The sequence below is a fragment of the Bufo bufo genome, chromosome 4 (genome assembly GCF_905171765.1).
Source record: "Bufo bufo chromosome 4, aBufBuf1.1, whole genome shotgun sequence".
NCBI lineage: Eukaryota > Metazoa > Chordata > Amphibia > Anura > Bufonidae > Bufo > Bufo bufo.
The window spans coordinates 236,751,982-236,779,981 of NC_053392.1; the positions used below are offsets into that span (position 1 = coordinate 236,751,982).

The 28,000-nt window shown below is 44.9% G+C and overlaps 1 protein-coding gene across 6 annotated transcripts in view; it reads right to left on the bottom strand.

The window, feature by feature from the left end:
- LOC120997987 (LIM domain containing preferred translocation partner in lipoma) overlaps positions 1 to 28,000 on the bottom strand; it is a 367,902-nt gene that overhangs the window by 88,548 nt on the left and 251,354 nt on the right. For all 6 annotated transcript variants that reach the window (XM_040428389.1, XM_040428384.1, XM_040428386.1 and 3 more), the window contains one exon: positions 25,346 to 25,999. In XM_040428389.1, the coding sequence (XP_040284323.1) occupies positions 25,346 to 25,999 (654 nt within the window). The remainder of the gene's footprint in view (positions 1 to 25,345; positions 26,000 to 28,000) is intronic.

The following is a 28,000-nucleotide window of genomic DNA, read 5'->3' on the forward strand; positions in this document are numbered from 1 at the left end:
TATTCAAGGGGCTCCAACGGTCTCCACTGAAAGCAGACAAAGTTCTTTTAATAGTCTTATTCAAAAGCTCGCCCCGGCCGGTGGCGTAGCCTTTACTTTTTAAATCTCACCCGTGCTCACAGTGTGGAGCAGGTGACGTCACCAGAGCTACGGTTCCTCTCAGACACCAAGAAGGGGAGTTCTTCCAAACGCGTTTCTAGCACTGCGGTGCTCTTAGTCAGGGATTCTTCTGGGTGCCATCTTTGTCTTTTATCAGCTGTGATCCTTGTATGTTTAACAGCTTAAGCTGCTGTAATATATTTAGTCAAATCCAAACAACTCAATTTCTTTATTTAACCCCCTTGGTTCTATTGAATCCATGTTAAAGATCCACTGGGTCTCTTTCTTTGACATATATTTAATATGATCTCCTCCACGGATGAACCTTCAAATCTACCTCTATGTCGTTCTTTATAGTGCCTGGTCATCTGTTTTCTTTCTTATATTATATAGGTGCTCACTTATTCTCTTTTTCAATAACCTTTTAGTGCACCCTATGTAGATCTTCTGGCAAGGACATTCTATGGCATAGATAACCCCTTTTGTATCGCAGGATATGTGATCCTTTATTTGGAATTTATATGTGCCACTTTTACTTTCTATATCTGTCCTTTTTTTGTTTTGTGTTTGCCTGCATCCAGCACATTTTTTGCGACCCGTCAATGGGTTCTTTAGTGATTTGTTATTAATTATTGCTGCACATTTTTTTGTTGGTGCAATTATATTTCCAATGTTAGCTGCTTTCCTGTATACAAAACTTCTAATTGAAGTTGTTTCCTGTATGTAACTACAGCGGAGGTACGTCGCTGTCTGGGACACTGCTGCACTATTGTTACTACATAACTTTTATTTTTTGATTCATTAAGATAATGAGACACTTTGTGTAAAACAATGCTGGTGGTGCACTGCTTACATGGAAGGAGGCCAGGTATTTGTTGCAGCTATAAACCCGTATGTATAGTGCGGCTCTTTATTGGAGGGGGGCGCTTAGTATTTACTTATCGCAGTGGGGGTGCTCAGCCTTGGTTCTAACCCTATATGCACTAAATCTGGACGCTGGGAGAACCCTGAATGGCTGTAGTCGGAGCACCCGCCCCGAAAAGGGCGACCCCCAGCCGCTGGAACCTTGGGTCTAAAACTGTCAATCCCTAGATAGGATCCTTCCTAACATTTGAATGTCCGACGCATTTCACCATAAAGGGTTATGGTTCTTCAGGGACAATAGTATAACGTTGAAGTGCTAAGTGCAGTGGCAGCGCTCCCGCACGTGTAGTAAGGCAGTGGCAACATATAGGTCTGTATGTCTCCTTTTTAAAGCGCTTTCAACCCTGCCCATTCAATTAGTTAGCTAATGGACATCATGGGAGCGCTCCAGGGTACCCTCCCACTAGCTTGTCAAAGCAATCCGGAGCGAAAGCGCGCGATCCTAGAGCCGCTGGGTTAGGGTAGTTCTTTGGCTCAGGTTCATAGATGATGTGTTTGTTCTATGGAGAGGGACTAAAGAGTCTTTTGCGGAATTTGTGGAGGTGATCAATAACAATGACCTGGGTCTCAAATTCACATCAACATGTGATAAATATGCATTACCATTCCTAGATGTTTTAATTGAAAGAGGCCCAGACCAGAGTATAACCACCTCAGTATACCGCAAAAGCACGGCAAGTAATAGCCTCCTTCGCTGGGATAGCGCACATCCATTCCCTCTACGAAAAGGAATCCCAAAAGGCTAATATTTTAGACTCCGGCGGAATTGTTCCATGATGAAAAAGTTTAAAAAACAGGCCGCAGACCTGAGAATGAGGTTTAGGGAGAGAGGTTATCCCGACGGAGTCTTACGTACGGCCTATGAAACTGCCTGCAATGAAAAACGGGATTTACTTCTTGTCCCCAAAAAACAAAGAACAGAGACCGTTGTATGCCAGAATAATATTAAAATTATTGGCACCTTTGACAGTGGCCATCAAGTAAGGCTACTTTCACACTTGTGTTCGGGGCGGATCCGTCTGGTATCTGCACAGACGGATCCGCACCTATAATGCAAACGATGGTATCCGTTCAGAACGGATCCGTCTGCATTATATTTCAGAAAAAAATCTAAGTCTAATTGTTAGTCAGACGGATCCGTCCTGACTTTGCATTGAAAGTCAATGGGGGACGGATCCGTTTGAAATTGCACTATATTGTGTCAACGTCAAACAGATCCGTCCTTATTGACTTACATTGTAAGTTGGCTCCGCACGGCCAGGCGGACACCCGAACGCTGCAAGCTGCGTTCAGGTGTCTGCCTCCTGAGCGGAATGGAGGCGGAACGGAGCCAAACTGATGCATTCTGAGCGGATCCTTATCCACTCAGAATGCATTGGGGCTGTACGGATCCGTTCGGGGCCGCTTGTGAGCGCCTTCAAACGGAACTCACAAGCGGAACCCCGAACGCAAGTGTGAAAGTAGCCTTAAGCGAGTCATCTCCAGACACGGACATATTAAAAGCTGGCCCAGATTTGGACAAGGTGCTGGGGTCATATACTCAGATAACATTTAGGAAGGGACGTAGCCTAAGGGACAGACTAGTCAACAGTCATTTTCAGCCACCTAAGAGACCTGGTAACTGGCTCTCTAGAAAACCTATAGGGACATTTAAATGTGGAAGCTGCACAGCATGTAATCAGGTACGTAAAGCCCAAAAATTTGTCTGTTCCTACACTAACAGGGAATACACCATCAGAGACTTTATAAACTGTCTCACAACTGGTGTAGTGTACCTGGCCCAGTGCACTTGCCCACTAGATTATGTGGGCAAAAACCAAAGAGGGAATTCAGGCAACGTATAAGAGACCATGTCAATGATGTCTTCAATGACAAGGATACGTCAGTGGCACGCCACATATTACAATGTTATGGAGGCGATATTACCAGTCTCAAATTTGTAGGGATACAACATGTCCCCAAACTAAAGAGAGGCGAAGATTGGGACAAGATGATCCTGAGGGCTGAAATTAAGTGGATATACAGATTAAATTCAGTGACACCGAAGGGTTTGAATGAGTTTATTTCATACAAGCCATTTCTGTAATTGACATCCACATTTGTCCGGATTGCTTTGACAAGCTAGTGGGAGGGTACCCTGGAGCGCTCCCATGATGCCCATTAGCTAACTAATTGAATGGGCAGGGTTGAAAGCGCTTTACAAAGGAGACATACAGACCTATATGTTGCCACTGCCTTACTACACGTGCGGGAGCGCTGCCACTGCACTTAGCACTTCAACGTTATACTTTTGTCCCTGAAGAACCATAACCCTTTATGGTGAAACGCGTCAAACATTCCATGTAAGCAGTGCACCACCAGCATTGTTTTACACAAAGTGTCTCATTATCTTAATGAATAAAAAAATAAACGTTATGTTTTAAGAAATACAACAAGGTACACTCAGTCCAGCAGTAGAAATTCTTAAGAGTTCTACTGGATTCATGTCTTCAGATGTCCTTCCTCCCAGAAGAGAAGCAGTTGACCATATATATCAAAAGATCTCTCAATTCTGCAAATTAAAAACTTCCACCATCAAAAAGATCATGACAGTTTTAGGGTACCTAACATCCTCGATACCTGCAGTCAGATGGGCACAGAGCCATACAAGGGTTCTACAATCCTTTCTTCTAGATTCCTGTGAAGGTACTCAAACCTGCTTAGAAAGGTAGCTAGGCCTTCCATCAAGAGTATTACAGTCGATAGCCTGGTGGAAAATAAGAAAAAAATTGGGAAAATCTGTCAGTAGTCACTACAGATGCCAGCAGAAGAGGCTGGGGTGGTCATGCGGCAGACCTGATGGTTCAGGGAGTTTGGAACAACTCCATGGTAACTGCCTCATCAAATCAAAGGGAGCTTTCGGCAGTTTGAGGTTCTTCTAGCACTCCATTCAAAGACGTCTCTATGCCATGTAAAGATCTTATCCGACAACACAACTACGGTTGCATAGATAAACAGACAAGGAGGCACTCTGAACAAGGTTCTAGCCGCAATCGCAAAAAAGAAGATTTTTCTATGGGCAGAGAGACATCTGACTTCCTTATCAGCGGTCCATTTAAAAGGAAGCAAGAATCTCGTGGCCGATTTCTTGAGCCGGCAGAAGATAAGAGAAGGAGATTGGGCCTTGAATCCAGAAATATTCCTATTGATTACAGCAAAATGGGGCGTTCTAATCCTGGACTTATTTGCAAACCAAAGCAACAGGAAGGTACAAAAATTCTGTTCTGTCCCCGCAGGACCAGCCAGAGTTTCTAGATGCTTTGTCTCGCCCTTGGCCAAAGGGGATGCTATATGCATTCCCCCCCTTCCAGCCTAATTCCGAGGACCCTAATGAAGGTAGCGTAAGAACGGGCGCAGATAATCCTGATCGGAAGAGCCTGGTTTTCCCTGCTTCTCAACCTGTAGGGATGGGATTACTGGACTCTCCCAGCCCTGCCAGATCTTTTAGTCCAGAGTCCGATTCACCCCCCAAGAGTCTCTCAACTCAGTCTGATGGTTTGGAGATTAAACGCCTAGCCTTAAAAGGAAAGGGCCTCTCGGATCCAGTAATCTCCACTATTCTAAAGGGTAGGAAAGCTGTGACATCAAAAATGTATCTTAGGACCTGGAAGGCCTTCCTTGCCTTTACGAAGAACAGAAACTGTCAAGAATCTCTGCCGAATCTGCCCATTATTTTAGATTTCCTACTGTCTGGGTTGAACAAGGGTCTCCAAACCTCTACCCTCAAAGTGCAGATATCAGCCTTGAGTATTGTTCTGGATGCAAAGCAATTTTTTAAAGGTGCTGTCAGAGTGTCACCAACCGTACGCTCTTCCATTCCAACATGGGACTTAAATTGAGTTCTTACAGTCTTAATGGAGTCACCATTTGAACCCATTAATAGCATCTCCATGAAGCTTTTATCACTTAAGACCGCCTTTCTTCTAGCCATAACAACTGCTAGAAGGGTCGGGGAGATCCAGGCACTCTTGTCGTGCACCTTAAGCATTGCCCAGCATTCCTTCCAAAAGTAATTTCAAAATTCCATTGTAATCTGGAAGTTGTTCTGCCATCCTTCTATGATTCTCCTACCACGGTCCAAGGGATGAAGTTACACAATATGGATGTAAGACATTGCCTACTTTGCTATCTGGAGAGAACAAAGCAAAGCAGTTTAGATAGACAGAGAACCTCTTTATCCAGTTCCAGGGTCCAAATAAGGGTCTAGTAGCCAGGAAGCCTGCAATCGCTTGGTGGATAAGAGATGCTATATCTTTGTTATTCCAACAGGAATCTTGTTGCCCCAGCAGGACTCAAGGCCCACCCGACTCGGAATATGTCAGCCTCCTGGGCAGAAAAAAAACGCCGCTATATCAATGGAACAGATCTGCAAAACGGCTGCCTGGGCTAATCCTAAACTTTTTTAAGCACTACAGACTGGATGTGACCCATAATCAGGACTTGTCCTTTGGGCGTAGTAGTCCCTCCCTAAAATATGTTCTTTCTCTGTTAATCCTCCTGTCAGTGCCGTTGGGGAGGCACCGGGGAAAAGGGTAAATTACTCTTAGCTGTAACTGGATTTTCCATTAGCCTCCCCAACAGCACTGGGAGTTTTTCCCACGCTTATTTGTTGTTTTTGGTAAGAGTATAATTACCTTGGTGGATTGTATCATGTTGAATTAATAATAATTTTTCTTGCATCATTTTCTGTATTCTTAGTTATTAACTGGCTTAGGTAAGGAGAGGAGGCCTTTTTAATCTGAAGCTCCAGTGTTGTTTCCTGTCCAGGGGGCGGGGATACCCTCCGGTCTGTGCCGTTGGGGAGGCTAAGGGAAAACCCAATTACCGGTAAGAGTAATTTAACCTTTCCAGTGTGTGAAAGGTACAAATTTTGGCCCAAAAAATTTGCATCTTTTTGGCGTTTTACTCCACTCTTGCTTTTGAAAAAGTGGGGAAAATGGGCATAGTTAACTATGTTAATCCATCTCACTCTACATCTATCACTACAACTTTTTTAGAAAGCTGAAAAACAATTGAAAACAGTCACAGCAAAACTGATGTACCCTCATAAAAATTTCCCTCTATAGATGTAAAAAAAATTCTGCAGTGTGTGGACGAGATTTGTTAAAATCTCATCTACTTTGCCGGTACTGTAATACCCTGCAGATTTTCCACACGCTCTTCCACTAACACGCAATAGACTTGTAGTGACCTGACCCAGAAGGACTGTCCAAGAATTCACAAAAAAGAAACGCAGCAAAAGTCCTACAAAAAATAAAATAAAACAGTAGTGAAATGATTGGATGACACTTACCAGTAATCGGTTTTCTTTGAGCCTATGACAGCACCCCTGGAGAGACCGCCTCCACCTTCTCAGGACAGGAAACAGGAACCAGAAACACCTTTTTAAAAGGAGGGATCATCCCCTCTATCTCCAGTCCTTTTCTCAAGAACTAAGAACAAAACATCTTAACACACCTTAATATCTCTAATTTATTTTATAAATTATATATATTTTTTGTTTTACCAGAAACTATCTAGGGTCGGGAATTAACCGGGTGCTGTCATAGGCTCAAAGAAAACAGATTACCGGTAAGTGTAATCCAATCATTCTTTCTCACCTATGACAGTACCCCTGGAGAATAGGCAAGAAATATTTTTCTAGGGCGGGACTACAGCCTGAAGTACTTTACAACCCAATTAAAGATCTTCATTAGAAGGTAACTGTAGTCTACAGTGCCTAAAAAATGTAGGTAGCTGCCTTACAGATCTGCTCTATAGAGGCTGAAGCTCTCTCTGCTCATGATGTGGAGACTGATCTCGTAGAATGAGCCCCAACCCCCGAAGGCGGAATAACTCCCTTAGAAGAGTAGGCTAAGGAAATGGCCTTTCTAATCCACCTAGCAATAGTCTGAGAGGGGGCTGCTGATCCTTTCCTTGCTCCCTGAAACAAAATTAACAGACATGAAGAGGATCTCCAAGGCTGAGTGACCTGTAGATATTGCAAGATACACCTCCTAACATCGAAACTGTGGAATTCTGACTCTTCCTCATTTTTTGGGGAAGCACAGAAAGGAAGGTAACACTACCTCCTGAGAACGATAAAAACGTGAAGAGACTTTTGGTAAAAAAGAAGGATCAGGCAAAATCACTACCCGATCCTCCAGGATCACCAAATAGGGAGGGTCAACCGAGAGGGCAGTGCTTTCACTGACCCTTTGAACTGAGGTAATGGCCAGAAGGAAGGCAAGCTTAAGGGTGAGCAACTGATGGGAGATTTTATCGATAGGCTCGAAAGGTCAGAAATGAGAGCAGAGAGGACCAAGTTTAAATCCCAGGGGGGAACTCTATTTTTAATTACCGGAAATAATTTAGACACTGCTGTTACAAATCTTTTAATCCAGGGGTGATCTGCTAACAAATTCAAACAAGGCGCTTAAGGCTGAAATCTGGACCTGCAAAGTGTTAGGCCTAAGTTCTTTCTTCCACCCCTCTTGTAGGAAATCTAACACGAGCGGGATGTCGGGCGCTTCTAGCACATCCACAGGTTTTTGGTGAATCGGAAAAAGGTTCTCCAAACCCTAAGGTAGATCTCGGAAGTGACCCTTTTCCGACTGGTCAACAGAGTGTCTACTACTTCCTCAGAGAGACACCTTTGCTTTAAAATCTCCCTTTCAATAACCAGGCAGTCAGGTGCAGATTTCTCACCTCTGGGTGAAAAACTGGAGCCTGAGACAGAAGCTCCTGGAATTCTGGAAGTACCCAAGGTGTTGCTATTGACATTTTGCAGAGCCAGGAAAACCACACCCTTCTCGGCCAAAAGGGAGCTATCACTATTACCGTGGCCTCCTCCTCTCTTATCTTCTTGAGGACCCTTGGAAGCAGCTTTAGTGGGGGAAAGGCATACAGAAGACCCTGCCTCCAAGACTGGGCCAGAGCATCCACCGCTCTCGGATGTTCCTCCGGAGAAAGAGAAAAGAAGACCTCTACTTTTCTGTTTGACCTGGTGGCAAAGAGCTCTATCTCCGGAGTACCCCACAAAGCTGCTACTTGGTTGAAAATCCCCTGATCTAGGGACCACTCTCCCTGGTATAGCTGATGACGACTAGTCTGCGGTAGTCTGCTTTCACATTGTCTGAACCTTTTAGATGAACTGCAGAAATAGATACGGTAATAGAGAAGCTTCTGCTAGGTTGAAAATCTGATAAGTGAGAGACATTAGGCCCTGAGCTCTTGTCCCTCCCTGTCGGTTGATATAGGCCACTGCAGTTGTGTTGTCCGAATAAACTTTTACGTTTCGGCCCCGGATGACCGGAAGACTCTGTATCAAGGCTATCCTGATCGCATCCAACTTCCTGAAATTGTGCAACTGGGAAAGAGATCTGCTGTCCCAATTGCCTTGCAACAGCAGGGACCCCACATGGGCTCCCCAACCGGAGAGTCTTGCATCCGTTGTTAAGGGGAGAGCCACCTCCCTGGTCCAAGGAACTCTCCTCTCTAAGTTCTTTAAATCCATCCACCAGCCCAAGCAATCTAGGGTCTGGGAGGATAGAGACATCTCCCTGTCCAGAGAGGGGAGACTCCCATCCCAGTGCTGCAGGATCTGTAGCTGAAGAGACCTTGAATGGTACTGGGCCCATTCCACTCCTGGAATAGCGGATGTCATGAGATCCAGCACAGACATGGCCTCTCTTATGGTGACTGACTGAGACGAATGAAGAAGCTGAACTCTTGACCTGATCAGTAAGGCTTTCTGCAGGGGTAGTAGGCACTTCTTTGGAAGTGGAGTCCAGAATCATTCCCAGAAAACTGCATCTCTGGCTTGGGAATAGACTGGATTTTTTTTAGGTTTATCTCCTATCCCAGCCTCTCTGACCCTGAAGAATCTGATCTGACCGGGCCACCAGCAGAAAATTGTCCAGGTATAGTATAATGATGTCTTGCTCCCTGACATGGGCCATCATTTCTGAAATAATCTTTGTAAAGCTTGAGAGAGCCCGAAGGGTAATGCTCGGAACTGAAGATGCAGAATTTTCTTCTCTAAATGGACCGCTACCGTCAGAAACTTCTGGTGGCTGGGATGAATGGGGACATGATAGTATGCATCTCTCAGGTCTACTGCGGCCACGAAGTAGTCTGGGTAAATATTGTTCACTACCGATTTGATGGACTCCATATACGAAATCTCTCGTACTGCAAAAATTGGTTCAAACACTTCAAGTTTATTACGGTCTGAAATGAGCCATTTGGTTTTTTGACCCAAAAAAAATAAAAAATAAAATAAAAAAAATAAAATAAAAAAAATAAAATCGAATAAAACCCCTCTTTTAATTCCTGCTCTGGGACTCTTACTAGCACTTTTTTCTCTATCAGGGAAAAAACCACTGAAACGATGGCAGAAAGTTTTGTGGGATCTGACCGGAAATCTGTAATTACAAATTTTGCTACTGGAACACACTGGAATTTTAGTTTTAGGTCCTCCCCTATTACTGACTTTAACCAGGGGCTGTTGGAGATCCTCTGCCATTAAGGTACAAAGAGACAGACAACCCCCAACAGGTTGCCTGGCGTCAATTGTACTGCTTCTTTGAGGAATCAGACCCGGAAAGAAGAACTCTCCTACTCTTATTGCTCGGACCTGCAAACTGTCTTGCTCTTTCTTTCCCCTTAAAGGACCCTTTGTTAAATCTGGGACTGAAAAATCTTTTGGGTGGCTATCAGAGGGAAAGCCCTTCTTGTCTGAGACCTTTTCTAATAAATCATCAAGAACAGGCCCAAACAAGAATTCTCCCTGACAAGGGATAGCGCACAGTTTTGCCTTGGAACTGGCGTCTCAGTTACAGCCCTTTAACCAAATAGCCCGCTGGGCAGAGTTGGATAAGGCTGAGGCCCTAGCGGAGAATCTCAAGGTATCCGCTGAAGCGTCAGCTAAAAAATCCAAGACATTGTTTAAAATAGCAAAGGAACAAAGTAATTGTTCCCTAGGGGTACCCCTCCAATGTGAGCCTCTAACTCCCCCATCAACCCTTTCAAGGATCTGGCAACAGATGTGGCGGCAATGGCAGGTCTAAAAGTTGCCGCAGAGGTTTCCCAATTTTTCTTTAAATAAACCTCTGCCATTCTGTCCATTGGGTCCTTGAGTGAACCCATGTCCTCAAAGGGGAGTGCGGTCTTTTTGGACATTTTTGCTACTGGGGAATCCAGCTTTGGGGCTCTAACCCAAGGAGCAGACAATTCTTCATCAAACAAATACTTCTGCTTCACTGAAGAGGGAACGAAGAACTTCCTATACGGTCTTTTCCATTCTCTGGCAATCACCTCCTGAAGGTTCTTATGCACATCAAATACCTTCCTCTTCTTGGGGCCTAACCCTTCAAACATTAATTACTGGACTGAATGCTGTGGCTTCTGATCCTCCAACCCCATCGTTGGCCTAACCGCCTTTACTAGGGAGCTAGTGTTCTCCACATGAAAAAGTGGTCTCCCTGCGGCCTCGTCTTCAGAAGAATCGTCTGATGACCCCCACTCTCCTTCCTCCAGACCCGAAAGTATCTCACTGTCACTAGAGGGGGAGTCCTTAGCAGCAGCAGAAGTACCGGGGCAGTGCTTTATCAAACCGCTAACCGACTCTCTGACTTCTTCACGTATCATTTGTTTAATGCTGCCCATTAAAGACAGAGTTTTCGCCTCCATTAACTTGCTGATGCATGCTTGACCATAGGGGTTTTGCCCAGGCAGAAGGGAGCTTCTTCTTACATACACGACATCCCCATTCCTTTACTCTGGAGGTCTTCCTGGAAGACTCCTTTGATACCTAAGGAACAAAAAATGACCCCATGAGCATATAATAAATTAATATTCATGCTGCGGTCAAACCCCTCTTACCCCACCCTGGTACCGATGTATCATTGGTGGTCTCAGTGGGCTCTGCGCGCTGAGCCTGCTCCATGTATCACACAGCCACAAGCCTGAATGGAGGTACTGTACACGCTTTTCTCACTCAGCGTGTCAGTGAGCTGGCTGGGCTTTTCTCCTCTGAGCGCGTAGCCGGCATCCCTCCCCTTCTGGTCCAAATAGCTTCCTCCCACCGCCGCAACCTGGAAGTAAACGGGCGGGCCGGGGGCCGAACATGGCTGCAGAGGTTTGCAGGTGTCCAGGAAGGTCAAGACCCTCTCAGGAACCGGGAAGGCGGATGGAGGGGGTAAGGATAGAGAAGGTAGTCCAGACTTTTGCAGCGGCTCCCGAAGGACAACTTACGCCACACGGGGTAACCTTGTTTCAATAGCTGGGGCCCCCGCAGCTCTCTTTGCTAACTCTTCTTCCAGCGGATCCGATTCCCTTCTGCCAGTTAGAAGGGATGATCTCTCCTTTAAAAGACATGTTTCCTGTCCCGAGGGGGTAGAGGTGGTCTTTTCAGGGGTGCTGTCATAGGCGAGAAAGAAAAAGTATTTATAGGCACACCACCTTCTAGGAAATGTATGTCAGCACACCTTATATGGTAAAAATTTTGTATAAACTTGCATACAAATAAATATATATATATAAAAATAACCACAAAACTCTATGCCTGTTAACCATTCATCCTGAACTGGTTGTTGTGGTTCAGTGTTGTAGAGGAACAGTAATTAACAATCAATACCCCTATTATACAAAATGCAGATAAGTCTTCACAAATTCACATTAATACATCTAAAAATCAATTCATCTCAATTCATCCACATGAATTAGGGAACATAATTAAAATATCAAAGCAATAGAATCCATGATTAGGGTCAAACGCAATTAATATGGTTATATCCAATTCATACATAAAATTTCAGTTATGACTAAGGACGGTTTGTCCGAAATGCGTCCTGGTGTTGGAGTGTTTGGATTTTTCTACATGTTGTAAATTGGTCACCATAATAAAGAAGAAGGCAACACAACGAAATTTAAGTGCTTGAACTACGTTTATTTTTCCTATTACCTGACTTGCTCCGTGCACTGGGGGTTAATGATTATCATCAGGTGAGCTGGAATTCAACTATAAACATACGAAATGTCGGTATTTCATCAATGAAATCCCTCGGATGGATATTCCACTGATTAAGCCGAATGTAGTAATAGGTCTTTACACATAGCGTATTATTTTAATGCTGGCTCGTATAAGTGCCAGTGCTGATAGGCGTTCATAGGTATCACTTGTATAGCGCTCACATTGGCAAAGTGCTCAAACAATAAATGTTGTTCAAATGTTTGTAGACAAATACAGGTAGTGCTTCTTATTGTAAGTCTGTAGAATTCAGCGATTACCTGTTAGTTAATGTTAATGTCTGTTAGCTCTGAGGCTTGGCAATGTGATATAGCACTTACCTTCAAGGAGGATTAAAGGGGTTCTGCAGTTTGTTTAAACCGATGATCTATCCTCTGGATAGATCATCGGCATCTGATCAGCGGTTGTCCCGACACCCGGGACCCCTGCCGAATAGCTGTTTGAGAAGGCCTTCTCACTGTTTACCGCAGGCCCAGTGACATCACAACTAGTATCAACTGGCCTGGGCGCAGCTAAGCCTTCTCAAACAGCTGATCAGGTGCTGATGATCTATTCAGAGGATAGATCATCAGTTTAAACAAACTGCAGAACCCCTTTAACTTCAGAATTTACGGTGGGTTGGAGTGGGATAGGTCGTGGGGCTGTGCACTCACCCCTGCCTTATCTGTATTGCGTTACCGTTCCTGCTCTTCACCGCACTCGCCGATACCGCTGTTCAAACTTCAGCTTTCCTCCCTGCAGACACGCGTTTGTCCTGCTGCACGCCAAACACTCCTAGCACTCCTTTTGTTGTTCAATATAATAGTGTCTTGAACTCATATAGTACCACTTGAATTTAGAATGATCCCCATTTCTCAGCTTTACTGCTTATATGTGTGTGCAGCCATTATTTATTTATTATGTTTGCCTTATGGATGTGCACCCATGACTATGATTATGAATAAGAAAATGCCAGTCTAAACTTTCTTGTAATATTTATCTGAGGGTGGCGCCTCTTTTAGACTGAGCACACGCCCATCTGCCTGCAGCTTCTGAGCAAAGTACAAATGAAGCTGGTTCCTTCACTGCCCTGATAATGTGGACTTGGATAAGTCCAAGAGAGGCGGTATATTAGTGATAGGGACCCGTCCGCGGAAGCCACCTTGACGCGTGGTGGATGGGCCCGACACAAGTTTGATCAAAATGTGCGCTAAGAGCTTCCATTGATTCCAATAGTAGGTATAGTACCACTTGAATTTAGAATGATCCCCATTTCTCAGCTTTACTGCTTATATGTGTGTGCAGCCATTATTTTTTTATTTAGTGTCTTGAACTCAGTTGGTAATTGCTCCAGCAGTAGTTTCACTTAAAGTTCTTTAAGAAAATGTCGACATCGGGCATAAAAGTGACATAAAACCGCTAAACTCGTTTCGGAGCCTCTGCTCCTTTCTCAGTAGCCAAATGTCACTTGCCAATGAATGATGTATTTTATACTATCGAAATGTACTAGCTGGATCCAGTGCATCAGGAACACTGGTATACAGATATTACAAAGACCCATACAAGGACCAAGGTGTCTATTTGTACCTGTTCACATTATTTCTCCTTCCCTTCATGTATTTATTTTTCTTCTTATATCCATATACCAATCTCCATCAGGGTTACCACTATATTGCAAATTTTTACCATATAAGGTGTGCTGACATACATTTCCTAGAAGGTGGTGTGCCTATAAATACCTTCTTTTTACTATTGAATATTTAAGGGCTGGGTTTTGGGTTACCAACCTAATAGAGCACCCATCGGTTACCATTGCGAACAGTGTGAGCCCTACCATCTTGCTATATTTGTAAAATAAAACAATACTCACCTCTTCAATCCCCCACCAATCAAGTGCAGATGCTCTTCGTGGCAGCCCCGGGAGCTTGCTGCCATCGATCATGTGCTGTGCCCCAGGTTATGTGCCATAACTCCTGGTATTACTGCTCAGGAGACTGATTAGCGATGCCAGCAAGTACTACACATGAAAGCTTATTTATGATAGGATAATAACAGAAAGAGTAAGAAAGGGTAACTTTTTTGACATTTATGACAAATTAAAAAACAACCAAAAGGAATAAAACATTGGGAACTATAGTTTCAAGGGGTCGGCAGGAGAACCATAGTGAAATAATTTGCAGTCTATTGTTTTCTCCAAGAACACTGCTGTTTTATACTCTAATTTTTCCATCAATGCACTTCAAATAAGTGTTTTAGAGCTGCAATTTACCATTTAGAAAGTAGCATCAAGACACTGCCCAATCCTTTCTCATTTCCGGAGACACATACACAAAAGAGCCCTCTTGTCTGAAATTACACAGAATACAATGGACTAATGTTCACTCCAGCATTGATGTCCCTTTCACCGTCCTCTTCTGACAGGCTTTTTCTGGCCGCAGAACACATTGTACTTTGGAGATAATTGACTTTGGAATATGTTTTTGTTTATACAGAAACAGGTCAGACGGATTTCAGTGGCAGTCTGTATCTGGAAAGCTCTTTTCTTGCACTAATATTGTATTATATGCCGATACGATGGAATACATGTCATTAAATGGCATAATGTGCGGCTCAGAGGAGAGATACAAGACAGGTAATATAATAGAAACTTTCATACAAATAGTATCAAATAATATATCTTTCCTTGCAGATGACTATTACCTAGTGGCTAAATGGGAGAACATAGGCAGTACGGGGCAAGTCCATTAAAAACCCGGTACATCATTTGTTTAAGGAAATCAAATTGGTCACCAATATTCCTAGGATATACAAAAAGGTCACTTTTCTCTGTTAAGATGTCCCAACACATAGATACTGAAGATTGGAAGACTAGGATTCATTTCTTTTAGGTGCTTCTACTTCTTAGCAAGGTGCAGTCACTGAAAAAAGGAGATTTTTTGGGTATAGCTATGTCCTCTAGGAGGCGTTGACACTAGATAAAGCTGTTAGCTCCTCCCCTGGCAGCTATACCCCCTCTAGCCTGGAGAGAGAGCTTCAGTTTGTGTACAAGCAGTAGGAGAAGCAAGCCAATCAAAGAAAAAACATGGAACACCAACCATGCCAAAAGACCCAACGGGGTCCAAACCAGCAACTGCCACAACTGTGGTCGAACAACAATAATGGGTGGATGCTGTGTCCCCCAATGAAGAGCAAGAAAGAGATTTTATTGGTAAGTATACAAAAATCTCCTTTTCTCGCCCATATTCATTGGGGGACACAGGAACCGTGGGACGTCCAAAAGCAGTCCACAGGGAGGGAAAAACCACAGACCCATGGAAGCAAGTGTCCCTGCAGGCATCTAAGAAACTGCCACCTGCAAGACCATGTGGCCCAAGGCAGCATCCGCCGTTGCATAAGTATGCACCTGGTAAAATTTTGTGAATGTGTGTAAGGAGGACCAAGTAGCCGCCTTACACAACTGTGCAGCCGAAGCACGATTCCTCCGAGCCCAAGATGCGCCCACTGCTCTGGTGGAGTGAGCCATGACACCTAAGGGCGGAACCCTGCCCCAGGCGCGGTATGCTTCAGCAATTGCAGACCGAATCAGACGTGCGATTGCCACCTTGGAGGCCGCCAATCCCTTGCGAGGAACCCTCTGGAATGACAAAAATGGAGCCCGTACGGCGGAAGCGACCGGAGGCTGCAAAATAGATCTTCAGAGCTCTGACAACATCCAAATGGTGTAACTACTTTTCCTTAGGGTGTGAAGGAGATGGACACAGTGAGGGAAGGACAATTTCCTCGTTAATATGGAAGTCAGAGACCACCTTCGGAAGAAAAGAAGGGACAGGCCAGAGAACCATTTTGTCCCTATGAATAACCAGAAAGGGTTCTCTGCAAGAGAGCGCCGCCAACTCGGACACCCGTCTGATGGAAGTGATAGCGACCAGAAAAACTACCTTCCAGGACAGGAGTCTGAGAGAAATCTCCCGCAAGGGGTCAAGGGGGAAGCCTGGAGCGCTGAGCGGACTAAATACAGATCCCAAGGCGGTAAAGGAGGACGGTACGGAGGAACCGTATGTGCCACTCCCTGAAAAAACGTCCTTACAGGCACCAGGGGGGGCCAGAGGGCGCTGGAAAAGCGCCGACACCTGACCCTTCAAAGAACTAAGGGCTAGACCAAGGTCCAACCCTGATTGAAGAAAGGACAGGACGGTAGGGAGAGAAAAATGAAGTGGGGGGATGTTTCGGCTTTCACAGAAACCCTGGAAGGACCTTCAGGTCCTGTAATAGATCCTTGACGCTGCAGGCTTCCTGGCCTGAATCATAGTGCGGATGACATCCGCCGAAAAAACTCTTCGCGTCAGAATGGCGGTTTCAATGGTCACGCCGTCAAATGAAGAGACCTTAAATGCTGATGGAAGACCGGTCCCTGTGAAAGAAGGTCGTCTGAGAGGTAGTGACCAAGAGACGTCTCCTAGAAGGAGAACGAGGTCGGCGTACCACACGCGACTGGGCCAATCCGGGGTGACGAGGATAGTTGGAATGCCTTCCTTCCCTATTTTCTGTAGAACCCTGGGTAGGAGGGGGGAAAAAGACAAAGGAGGGAGAACCCCTGTCAAAGGGGAGATCAGGGCGTCCACGCCGCAAGCTTCCGGATCCCTGCTCGGGAGAGGAAGGTGGGAAGTTTCCGATTGAGCCTTGAGGCCATCAAGTCCACGTCGGGGCGACCCCAACGCAGCCAGAACGCCTCGAACACCTCTGGGTGCAGGGACCACTCGCCTGGATCTATTGTCGTCCTGCTGAGGAAGTCCGCAGTCCAGTTCTCCACACCCGGGATGTAGATCCATGGGTCTCCGCCCATCGGAAGATCTTGGCAGATTCCTGCATCACCGCAGAGCTGCGCGTTCCCCCTTGGTGGTTGATGTCCAGAGTATGTAATGGCTACACCAGGATCCTCGTACCGTAGGAGCCGCGGTATGCCCCGCCACACAAAACTGAGGTGGAGGCTTGAGGATATCCAGTAGAAGCCATGCTACCATACTGCCCCAGGAAAGTAGAGCTAATCTTAAACACTTCACCTGGTAAGGGCGTTGAACAGGAACAACCGCCAAGCCAGCGTCCGGGTAGAACCCCTACTTGATGAGGGCTGCCCCACTGCAGCGACCACGAACGCTAGGACTAGCGTAATATCTGCACCTCCGGAAGAGAACACGCTGCTGTAGCTAAACCAGAGTGCCAGCATAACCACTTTCCATATCAGGAATGGTGGACACTCGACTCCTGGAACGTAATCACAATATTATGTGCCATGGTGTACGCACTACATATTGTTGAGGACACATACTGGAACAGCGGAGGACCATGGAGATGGGGGACACTAGGAGACATAAGTGTTGCTGGGTAACCCCCTGACAGGATAGAGGTTGTCATATGCATGCCCCAAACCAGCACCGAAGAAAAAGATACAACGTGGAAACAGCCACAGTATCCACTGGCGGCACCCATATACCACTAGATGAAGAGTACAGGGCACCAGCGTGAATGGATACTCGCTACGCCCCACTTGTAGAAGATAAGGCATCTAAAGCCGTGGCGTAGTTGAAGTGCAGCATCCAAGATGTGTACTCATTCCCCACGTTAGCGACTCACTAGTGGAAGGAGGCAATGTAACCGGAAGCATAGTGATGAAAAAGCACCCAGTGGTAGGGAAATACTCCGCTGAAGGAAGGGGTAGCGCGACAGTCAGAACCGAGTCCAACGGTAGTGTAATTATCCCACCAATGGAAGGGGGTAATGCCTACGGCAAGCACTGCACCCAGTGGTAGTGCAGTACTCCACCATGAAGGATGGTAATGCATTAATGCCTACAGCAGGAACTGAGTCCAATGGTAGAGATAATACGCCGCGTACGGAAGGGGTAAGGCAAATGGAGAGTCCTATACCCGATGGGAGTACCATTACTCCACCTACATAAGGGGGTAATGCATACGGTAAACACTGAAACCGATGATAATGCCATAACGCCAACTATGGAAGAGGCTAATGCATACGGTAAGTACTGTCCCTTGGATTTCGACCAAACGACCCAGGAGGGTGGATTGGGAAACTGAAGGGTCCTCCTCTGTCCGTGATAGGACACGGGCCCAGTCTGGACTGAGGGGGGAGGACCCGAATGGACATTTTTTTTTTAAATAAAAAAACTGGGATGCCCAGCCTCAATTGGACAAGAGGCAGAGGAGTTAAATTTCTCAACATTAAAGCCCTACAGATAGAAAACCATATAATCCTGTGCCAGCCTCAAGAGATGGCTGACCAGGAAGGGTAAACTGCCTGAGGACCAAGGGTGGGGCTCTGTGAGCTAATGAGGGAGGGGAAAGCAAGGCGGGAAGAATTCGCACCAGACCGCCCCCCTCCCCAGGGATGAAAGTTGCGGGCTAGTAGGCCGCAAAGTCGGGGCCTAAAGTTATGGGACACGGCCGACTAGAATGTACTGCCGGAGCACAGACGGCTGCGGGGACACAACGCTGCATGACCGCGGCCGGCCGAGAGGGCAGTGCGCTCACCTGACACCAGCGCATTACTGTAGTTCAAATAGGAAGGGAGGGAGAGGGGTTAAACATACTCACCTAGTCCTGTGTACTCACTTTATCTTCCTCCCCTTCACTTCACCCTCCCTGAGTGGGCCCATAAGGTACCTTTTCCAGCAGGGTCACCTCCTCAGCAGCTGGCACCGGAGTGGCAGGAGTCTGGTATGGCGGGAGGGTCTTCTCTTTGTCGGACCTAGGTGACCCCTTGCTGGCGGGATGCAGGGTAGCTGGGCTGCCCTGGTCCACCTTGTCTTCTTGTGGGGAAGGAGGCAATGTGGCGGACCGGCACTGGCGTGCTCCCCCGGGAGAACAGGGAGGCTAGGCTAGGTTTCCCACCTAAAAGAAGAGAAAAAAATAAACTAAAATAAAAATCTTCAGGAGCTACCCTGCAGAGCAGGGAGGTCTTGCCTCCTATTGTCACTAGAAAAAAACTGAAGCTCTCTCTCCAGGCTGGAGGGGGTATAGCTGCCAGGGGAGGAGCTAACAGCTTTTACTAGTGTCAACGCCTCCTAGAGGACATCGCTATACCCACGGTTCCTGTGTCCCCAATGAATATGGGCGAGAAAGCAACACAAGCGATCCTTACGTGTGCTTCAAAGCGCAGATGACGGTTCACATGACTTATCAGAATAAGCCATTGTACGTGTGCAGTAGCAGTATTCCTGGCCACTTGCATATGGCATTTTTCAACAGTTTTCCCCTCTGCAAGCTCCATTTTTAATTGTCAGCACTAGCTGCTATGACATCTCCCATACACAGCACAGAGAAGAGGAGATGCTGCTCCTCTCTCTCTCTAGCATGCTCTCAGCAGCAGAAGCATAGGGACTTTATACAGCAGTACTGAGAAATGTATATATAAATCCAGCACTGGGGAAAGATAGCAAAACACTAACTAGCCAGCAGCAGTGTGTCTCATACTTTGCAGCTGCTTCCTCCTTTACCTCTCCTCTCTATAGACTTATATGGCAGAAAGTAACCTGAACCCTTCATAAACTGAAATACATCTTAACAGATGTTAGCTGTAAATTAAGGGTGAATGATCAGTCCAGGAGGTTGGAGAGGGGAAGAAGTTGCTCATAAGAGGAGAAAGAGGCAATTTTGATACTATATACTGTATTATAAAGTTTCTTATATTCAGTCATACTAATAAATCATGCAGAGTTGGTGGAAATGACAGTGTCCATTTAAAATCTATTTTGCCCTAAAGCATTATCAAAGACCCAGACAAAATTTTTCAATCATGCCCAAGAGCTTCAAGGATGCCAGTTTTGGGAACTGGAAACACATAGATAGAGGTAGGTAAATGCACAGTTTGCGAACATTTATTACCTATACTGTATGTGTTAGCTTGAAAACAAAAAAAAAACCATTGGCTGACTCTGTTATCAAGACATTTATCACAATGCCTGGATCTTGTAGTCTGGTTATTCAAAAGAAGCAAACTGCTTACTACATTATGCAGGTAGTAAAGGAAATATCGCCTGCAAGAGAACACTATTAGTCACAATTATACAGCTTATGTTGTGAGCAGTCCTTGTATGCTTTTAGGTCAACCTGCGCCCCTCCAGCTGTTGCAAAACTACAACTCCCAGCATTCCCTAATAGCTGTAGTCTGTCCAGGCATGCTGGGAGTTGTAGTTGCGCAACAGCTGGAGGGCCGCAGGTTGGACTTCCCTGCTTTAGGTCATACCTGTATAGCCCCGCTCGTCAGGATTTCCTTTACTAGAGATTCTTAGATGATCTGATATCTTAACATAAGCATACCTTTTATATATCAGAATAGATCTGGCATAAACATTTAGCGTTTCACATGAAATCATTTCTCCTTTCCTTGTGTTATTACTAGCGGACCTTTAGCTGTTAAATTTAATAACGATATCCTGTGTTTCATTTTAGCAAAAAAAAAATTAAATGCTGCTACCATTTCTTTTAGTTTTTAAAAATTTCCCTGAAGGCGACCATGTTGGAAGCAGAAATTTCTTTGCTTTATTGCCTATATATAGAGAGCAGCAGGCTATGCAAGCTTTATAGCAGCCACCATGAACGGGCGTAAACGGTCAGAGAGACATCAGTACGCTCCAATACATGAATGTGTTTTTCAGGACATGCTTGCAGCTCACCCTTGTGTGGTTTCATGTATTGTACAGGACATTCTCTGGTCTATGGTCTGGACCACAGCTGTATTTACAATGTTTCAGATTCCAATGAAACTTCGGACATAGCTAAACCCCATCATAGTTGCAGTAAAACAAAGCATGACATCCGTCCTTTTTTAAGAAAAACAGCATTTGCAAGAACAGCATTTATAATAATAATTATAATATAAGGCATTATAAAAATAAATAATTCCTATGTGTGTGTATTAAGGGGGGTTCCCATCACAGAAAATGATAGAATATCGCAAGGATATGCCACCATATCTCATGAGTGCAATGCCAAATGTAGGTCCCCCAATAACCTTCAGAATGAAGGAGCCACAGTGCTTAGGGTACTTTCACACTAGCGTTAAAGTTTTCAGGTATTGAGTTCCGTCCTAGAGGCTCAATACCGGAAAAAAACGCATTAGTTTTGTCCTAATGCATTCTGAATGGAAAGCAGTCCGTTCAGTATGCATCAGGATGTCTTCTGTTCCGTTCCATCCCTTTTACGGTAATTTGGCCGGAGAAAATACAGCAGCATGCTACGGTATTTTCTCCGGCCAAAATTCCGGAACACTTGCCGGATCTATTGAAATGTATTAATGTCGGATCCGGTACCAAGTGTTCAGGAAATTGCTGCATTGAAGGATCCAGCTTTCCGGTCTGCACATGCGCAGACCTTTAAAAATGTGAAAAAAATAAATACCGGATGTGTTTTTTCCGGATGACACCGGAGAGAAGGATCCGGTATTTCAATGCATTTGTCAAACTGATCCGCATCCGGATCTGGAAACAAATGATATCCGTTTGCATACGGATTTCCGGATCAGGTAGGCAGTTCTGACAACGGAACTGCCTGCCGGATTCTTCTAACGCTAGTGTGAAAGTACCCTTAAACAGACAAAGTAGCTGGTAGCACTGTCAAAGGGCGGCAGAGCTAAACCCGTGCCAAGGCCCTTTCATTCTCAGGAGTGGTTCCCTGCAGATGCTACAGAAATGTCCCTTTAATTATCAAGCAGCTTGTTGGAGGATCCGGGATCCTATGTGTGTGGGTTACACCTAAAGCAGCTGCACACATATCATGTAAACGGGTCCTCCAAAGCTTTAGATAGCATTTCTAAATACCATGGGAATCTTGTTAAAGGTCTTCCTAAAACACTATTAGCAAGCAGTACGATAGCCGTCACTTAAGGGCTTGCGGAACTAACTTATTCTATCACTCTATAAGTACAATGGGGGTCATTTATCAAAGACTGGTTTTACGCCAGTCTTAGTAGATTTCAGTCGTCATTTAAGGCAGTAAACTGGCGTAAATGATAGCGAATGTGCCAGGCCCGATGCCCTCACCCCACCCCACATTTTCAGCATGTGGCGAGGTCAGAGTAGAAATGTCACTTGTGCTACTTTTTTACACCAGTTACACCAGTTTCTGTCGTAGGTAGCCCCATAAGGAATACATAGGATCTGACTAGACCACAACACAATACCTACTGCAGTCTCAAAGAAAAGAGTGATGTGTGTACTCAGTAACCTGCGGTATAAAGGTCTGATCTTTTGTTTTTAGACACATAATCGCCTCCTTGGTGTCTTCTTGCATTGATTATTAGGTTGATGAAATATAGAGGTTGTATGCCAACAGTTATAAAGCGCTCTTCGAGGAATTCACTTGGGAAAACAATTTCACCCTCCACTGTAAATCATTGCTAAAGGGGGTGGTCATGGCACAAACCATAATGCTTTTATTTCATACGTTGTAATAAAAGAGAAGACCAATTCTGCACCAAACACAAGTGCGGTCTCTAAAGCGGACAAGCACTCACAACAGGTCGCCACCTCCTGGTTTGTAAGGATCATTTTTCAGCTTGTGCAGAGACAGCATCATCTCAATATCATTAGATGGAAGGAATGCAATAGAAGCCAACACCTCTATTGTAAAGATGGTGGCAGGTAACACTGAACCTCAATATTCACAAGGAGTGATGGTCACATCTCAGTTTCTTCTTCCTGCACTTCCCTTTAATAGCACATTTCACAGAATATGACCACAAAAGTCAAAAATAAATTTTTGGAGTTTACAAGGTAGAATTCAGAAGAATTCAAGGCAGATATCTGAGGCTGGCTGGCCCTCAGATTTCTGCCACAGATTTGTAGTTTGACATGCAGAGGATCTACCCACAAATTTAGCTGCATTCAATGAGGCTACTCTATCTGTGGCCCCCCGCCATGGTGGGAATTGACAGGTCACTGACATTTCAAACAGTGATGGCCAGTTCGCAGTGTTTGCCAGCGAACACATGCGATCTGCCATCTTAACTGACAAGTCCGGCGAGGCTCAGGTAAGTCATTACCTTTGACTGTGCGCGAGCCGGTCTGAAATGATATGCGGTCTCCGGGAGCAGGCAGTTCTGAGAACGGCCCCCAGAGGCTGTTCTCGGAACTGCCTGCTCCCGGAGACCGCATTTCATTTCAGACTGGCTCGTGCACAGGCACAGGTAAGGACTTACCTGAGCCTCGCCAGACTTGTCAGTTAAGATGGCAGATCGCATGTGTTCGCTGGCAAACACTGCGAACTGACTATCTCTAATTTCAAATCCACAAGAGTGTGAAATCCAGTGCAGATATCCTATGTAGATCAATGAGGCATGGTTAGAAGGTGGATTTCAGCACATAATATGAGCTGAAGTCCGTATGAACATCCTGCCACGTGAACATGCCCTTCGCATTCATAGGAGCTGCAAGGTGGCAATCCAGTAATGAATCGTGCTGCTGTGGCAATCCAGTAATGAACCTTATTAAACTAATGCCAGTTAAGCGTGCCGCCTTCAATGTTCCTGCTCATTTTCTATAGCAGGTGGTGTACATAGAGAAGTAAGGACCACATAGTAAAGATCAAACCAGGCCCCCCACACAGGACAGAAGGCTTTCTGCCTAAACCCCTTTCAATGACCCTTGGGTCATTTTTCCACCGCCTTATTTGCTAAAAGTTGTTCCTTTTGAGGGTAGAGTCCTGACCAAGTTTTTCACCTCCTCTAGAAGAGGAGATAATCCCAACTAGGCCCCCTCTTGCCCTGGGCCCCATAACAGTCACCTGGTCTGCCGCTATGGTAGTTACGCCCCCGTCTATAGCACAGGCTGCCTGGTTCCTGTGCAAAGTTCAAATCCAGGCTCTTGACTTGTAAGAAATTGCCGGCAAAAAGACGTTGACTTCTATGTGTTAATAAGTAAATCTGCTGCACAATCTGTTGCGTTTCCCGGTAATGGTCTTTTCTGTAGATTATCCAACATTTAACCTAATCAAGATGTTCTTTCCAAGTATTACTGTACATTCACAGGCAGCTTTGCACAATTACTTGTCTTGGCTTCAAATTCTTATGCTCTCAGCTGATTTCACTAAGGTCTTGTCTCAAGCACAGGGAACAGCAATAAGATCATGTACATGAATGTGGCGGCTTAGCCTGCAATCCAAGGCAAATGCATTTCTTTTCATGGAGATTCTCCTCCTAAGCCTCATATGCTGGCCTATATCTACGCCACCTTAAAGTCCAGATACTATAAGTGGTTTGCATTTTGTGTAAGCCCTTACCATGGCATCGCAGCCATGAGTTCTGCCAGCATCATACACAACCCATGTCAAGAAATGTAAGGAGATTTTGTTCTGAAGAAAGCTGTTAAAATATATCTGTGTGTAAAATAGATATATATATATATATCTATCTATCTGTCCATTTTTTTCTAATGTGTAGAGGAAGGCACTAGGAATTTTTTGTAATATACTTTATTAAGTGAATTTGTAATTTTCCATGATGAACCTGGCTCTGAAGTAGTCCCTTGGCATCGCTCTCTAAATGAGCGTTGCTATGGAAAACCTTATATACTATAATTGTCCCTATATATTGTAGAACTGCTTCTCGCTGACTGTCCATGGTGAGCGCCGACGGCCCCATCTCCTGCATCTCTCCGATGGCTGGTAAATCAGTGCGCCGGGGTTACTGTCTGCGCTCACCACTGACACTGTATAGATGGCAGGGTAGACGTTCATTTACAGTATATAAGGTCAGTTTTTTTTAGGCCTGTAGGAGCGGCGGTTAGAAGCAGGCTGGCTTCGGGAGAAGTTTTAGTGTACAAGACTGTACTGTACTGAAGAATCAAGATAGGTTTTCCTTAGCAACACTTACTTACAGCGTGCTGCTAAGGGACAACTTCAGAGCCAGTTTTGTAATAGAAAAGTACAAATTCACCCAATAACGAATATTAAAAAAATTTCTTAGCACATCTACACATTAGAATTTAAAAAAAATGAAAGTTACACTTTAAAGTGCCCAAAAATTTAAAGGGGTTCTCCAAACATTGCTATTAATGGCTTATCCTTCCGTGACATGTCAAACCTAAATGGATTTGGCTCTTCAATAAAATACATTGAAAAGAAAAATATATTAATGGCCTATCCTTAGGACAGGCCAACAAGAGTATGATTGATAGCTGGGTTAGGTCTTACATCTGCATGACATGAAAGTATGAAGCTTTACTGTAACTTTCGTACACAGTAATGCCCACGGCTTTAGGTTTTAGATATGATTGATACCTACCTTGGCTTGAGGTGGTGGCAGTGGAACATAAGGAGGATCAGTTATATAGGTCTTCTTACTATTCGGAGGTGGATAGGAAGCAGGAGCTTGCTGGCCCACCGCTTGTCCGGAAGTATAAGCAGGTTCTGGTTTCCACCCTCCTTGCTGTGGGTATGGAACCTCAGGAATATTTCTTCCTCCATAGCCTTGCGATGTTGGATAGTAAGGATCTTGATACTTCACTTGATTACCCTGTGGATACCCATAGCCAGGATCTGCATAGCGTACAGGTTGGGGTGGTATATACTCTGGCTCTCGTGATGGTGCTTGCTTTGGAGGAGCATAGTACTGGTTTTGTGTAACATTGTAAGGCTGACTCGGTTGGGGGGCTGGTGGAACAAAGTGCGGGCTGGGCTGAGCAGACTTAACCTGCACATTAAAAGTAGGCCGGCTAGGAGTGGAAGCTGTGGCATAAGATGCTGGAACTGGCTGAGGTCTTTGTGCTGCGGGGGACCCGGCTGGTGCAGGCAAAGTTGTTGACTGTGGTTGAGGTTTGGCGGCAGTCTTCTTTGTTGCTGTCAGGGGTGGTTGGTTTGGTATTATCATCCTCTTATGGCCAGTTACTGGGGTTCCAGCTGATGGGTGAGTCAGTGTCCCAGTCGCGGACCCAGAGCCCTAAAATGAAGAATAAAGCACTTAATTTAAATTAACTATGGAAAACTGAATATTGATATAAGAACTATAGAAAATATTTCCATGAAAACAGTGCAAATGAAAAAAAGAAAATAAATCAATTAAAGAAGAAAATCATTTAGCATAAATATACTTATTGATGAGTGTTCACGTTTTATTCTATAACATGTGAATTATAGACACTACAGTACTGTGCTAAAGACAAAATACAAAGTGAAAAAAGGGAGATTTAAAATTTTTTTTTACTGTCTATATCACTGCCTTCTGTTGAACCTTTCCTAAAATAATTATATACAGTTGTGGCCAAAAGTTTTGAGAATTACATAAATATTGGAAATTGGAAAAGTTGCTGCTTAAGTTTTTATAATAGCAATTTGCATATACTCCAGAATGTTATGAAGAGTGATCAGATGAATTGCATAGTCCTTCTTTGCCATGAAAATTAACTTAATCACAAAAAAACCTTTCCACTGCATTTCATTGCTGTCATTAAAGGGTTTCTGTCACCCCATTAAACCGTTTTATTTTTTTTTCTTTACTAATAATCCCTATAGTGCGATCTCATGATACATAAGCAAATTAATCATTTTGGTTCAGTAGAATTTGCTAAAAATCGATTTTTAAAATATGCTAATTACCTTGCTACCAGCAAGTAGGGCGGCTACTTGCTGGTAGCAGCCGCATCCTCCGATGGTAATGACGCCCCCTCCGCATGCTGATTGACAGGGCCAGGGAAGGGAATCGTTCTCTGCTGGCGCTGTTAGAATTTGAAATCTCGCGCCTGCGCCGTACCTGTCTTCAATCGACGCAGGCGCACTGAGAGGCGGCCGCTCGCTCGACCGCTCCATCCTCAATGCGCCTGCGTCGATGACGTCATCAAGTACACCCGGAAGAGAAGACGCCGGCATCGCTGGAAGGAGGCGGAGAGTCTGGTGACGTCGCTGGATGCTCGAATCAGGTAAGTATGTACATAATAAGCATGCTGCCACAAAAACCACCAACAAAATGGGAATAAATAATTTTATAAAAATGACAGTTATTAACACTATACCACCAACGATTATTAATAATAAATCTCTTCCGGGTGTACTTGATGACGTCATCGACGCAGGCGCATTGAGGATGGAGCGGTCGAGAGAGCGGCCGCCTTTCAGTGCGCCTGCGGCGATTGAAGACAGGTACGGCGCAGGCGCGAGATTTCAAATTCTAACAGCGCCAGCAGAGAATGATTCCCTTCCCTGGCCCTGTCAATCAGCATGCCGAGGGGGCGTCATTACCATCGGAGGATGCGGCTGCTACCAGCAAGTAGCCGCCCTACTTGCTGGTAGCAAGGTAATTAGCATATTTTAAAAATCGATTTTTAGCAAATTCTACTGAACCAAAATGATTAATTTGCTTATGTATCATGAGATCGCACTGTAGGGATTATTAGTAAAGAAAAAAAAAAAAAACGGTTTAATGGGGTGACAGAAACCCTTTAAAGGACCTGCTGAGATCATTTCAGTAATCGTCTTGTTAACTCAGGTGAGAATGTTAACGAGCACAAGGCTGGAGATCATTATGTCAGGCTGATTGGGTTAAAATGGCAGACTTGACATGTTAAAAGGAGGGTGATGCTTGAAATCATTGTTCTTTCATTGTTAACCATGGTGACCTGCAAAGAAACGTGTGCAGCCATCATTGCGTTGCATAAAAATGGCTTCACAGGCAAGGATAATGTGGCTCCTAAGATTGCACCTCAATCAACAATTTATCAAGAACTTCAAGGAAAGAGGTTCAATTCTTGTTAAGATGGCTTCAGGGTGTCCAAGAAAGTCCAGCAAGCGCCAGGATCGTCTCCTAAAGAGGATTCAGCTGCGGGATCGGAGTGCCACCAGTGCAGAGATTGCTCAGGAATGGCAGCAGGCAGGTGTGAGCGCATCTGCACGCACAGTGAGGCGAAGACTTTTGGAAGATGGCCTGGTGTCAAGAAGGGCAGCAAAG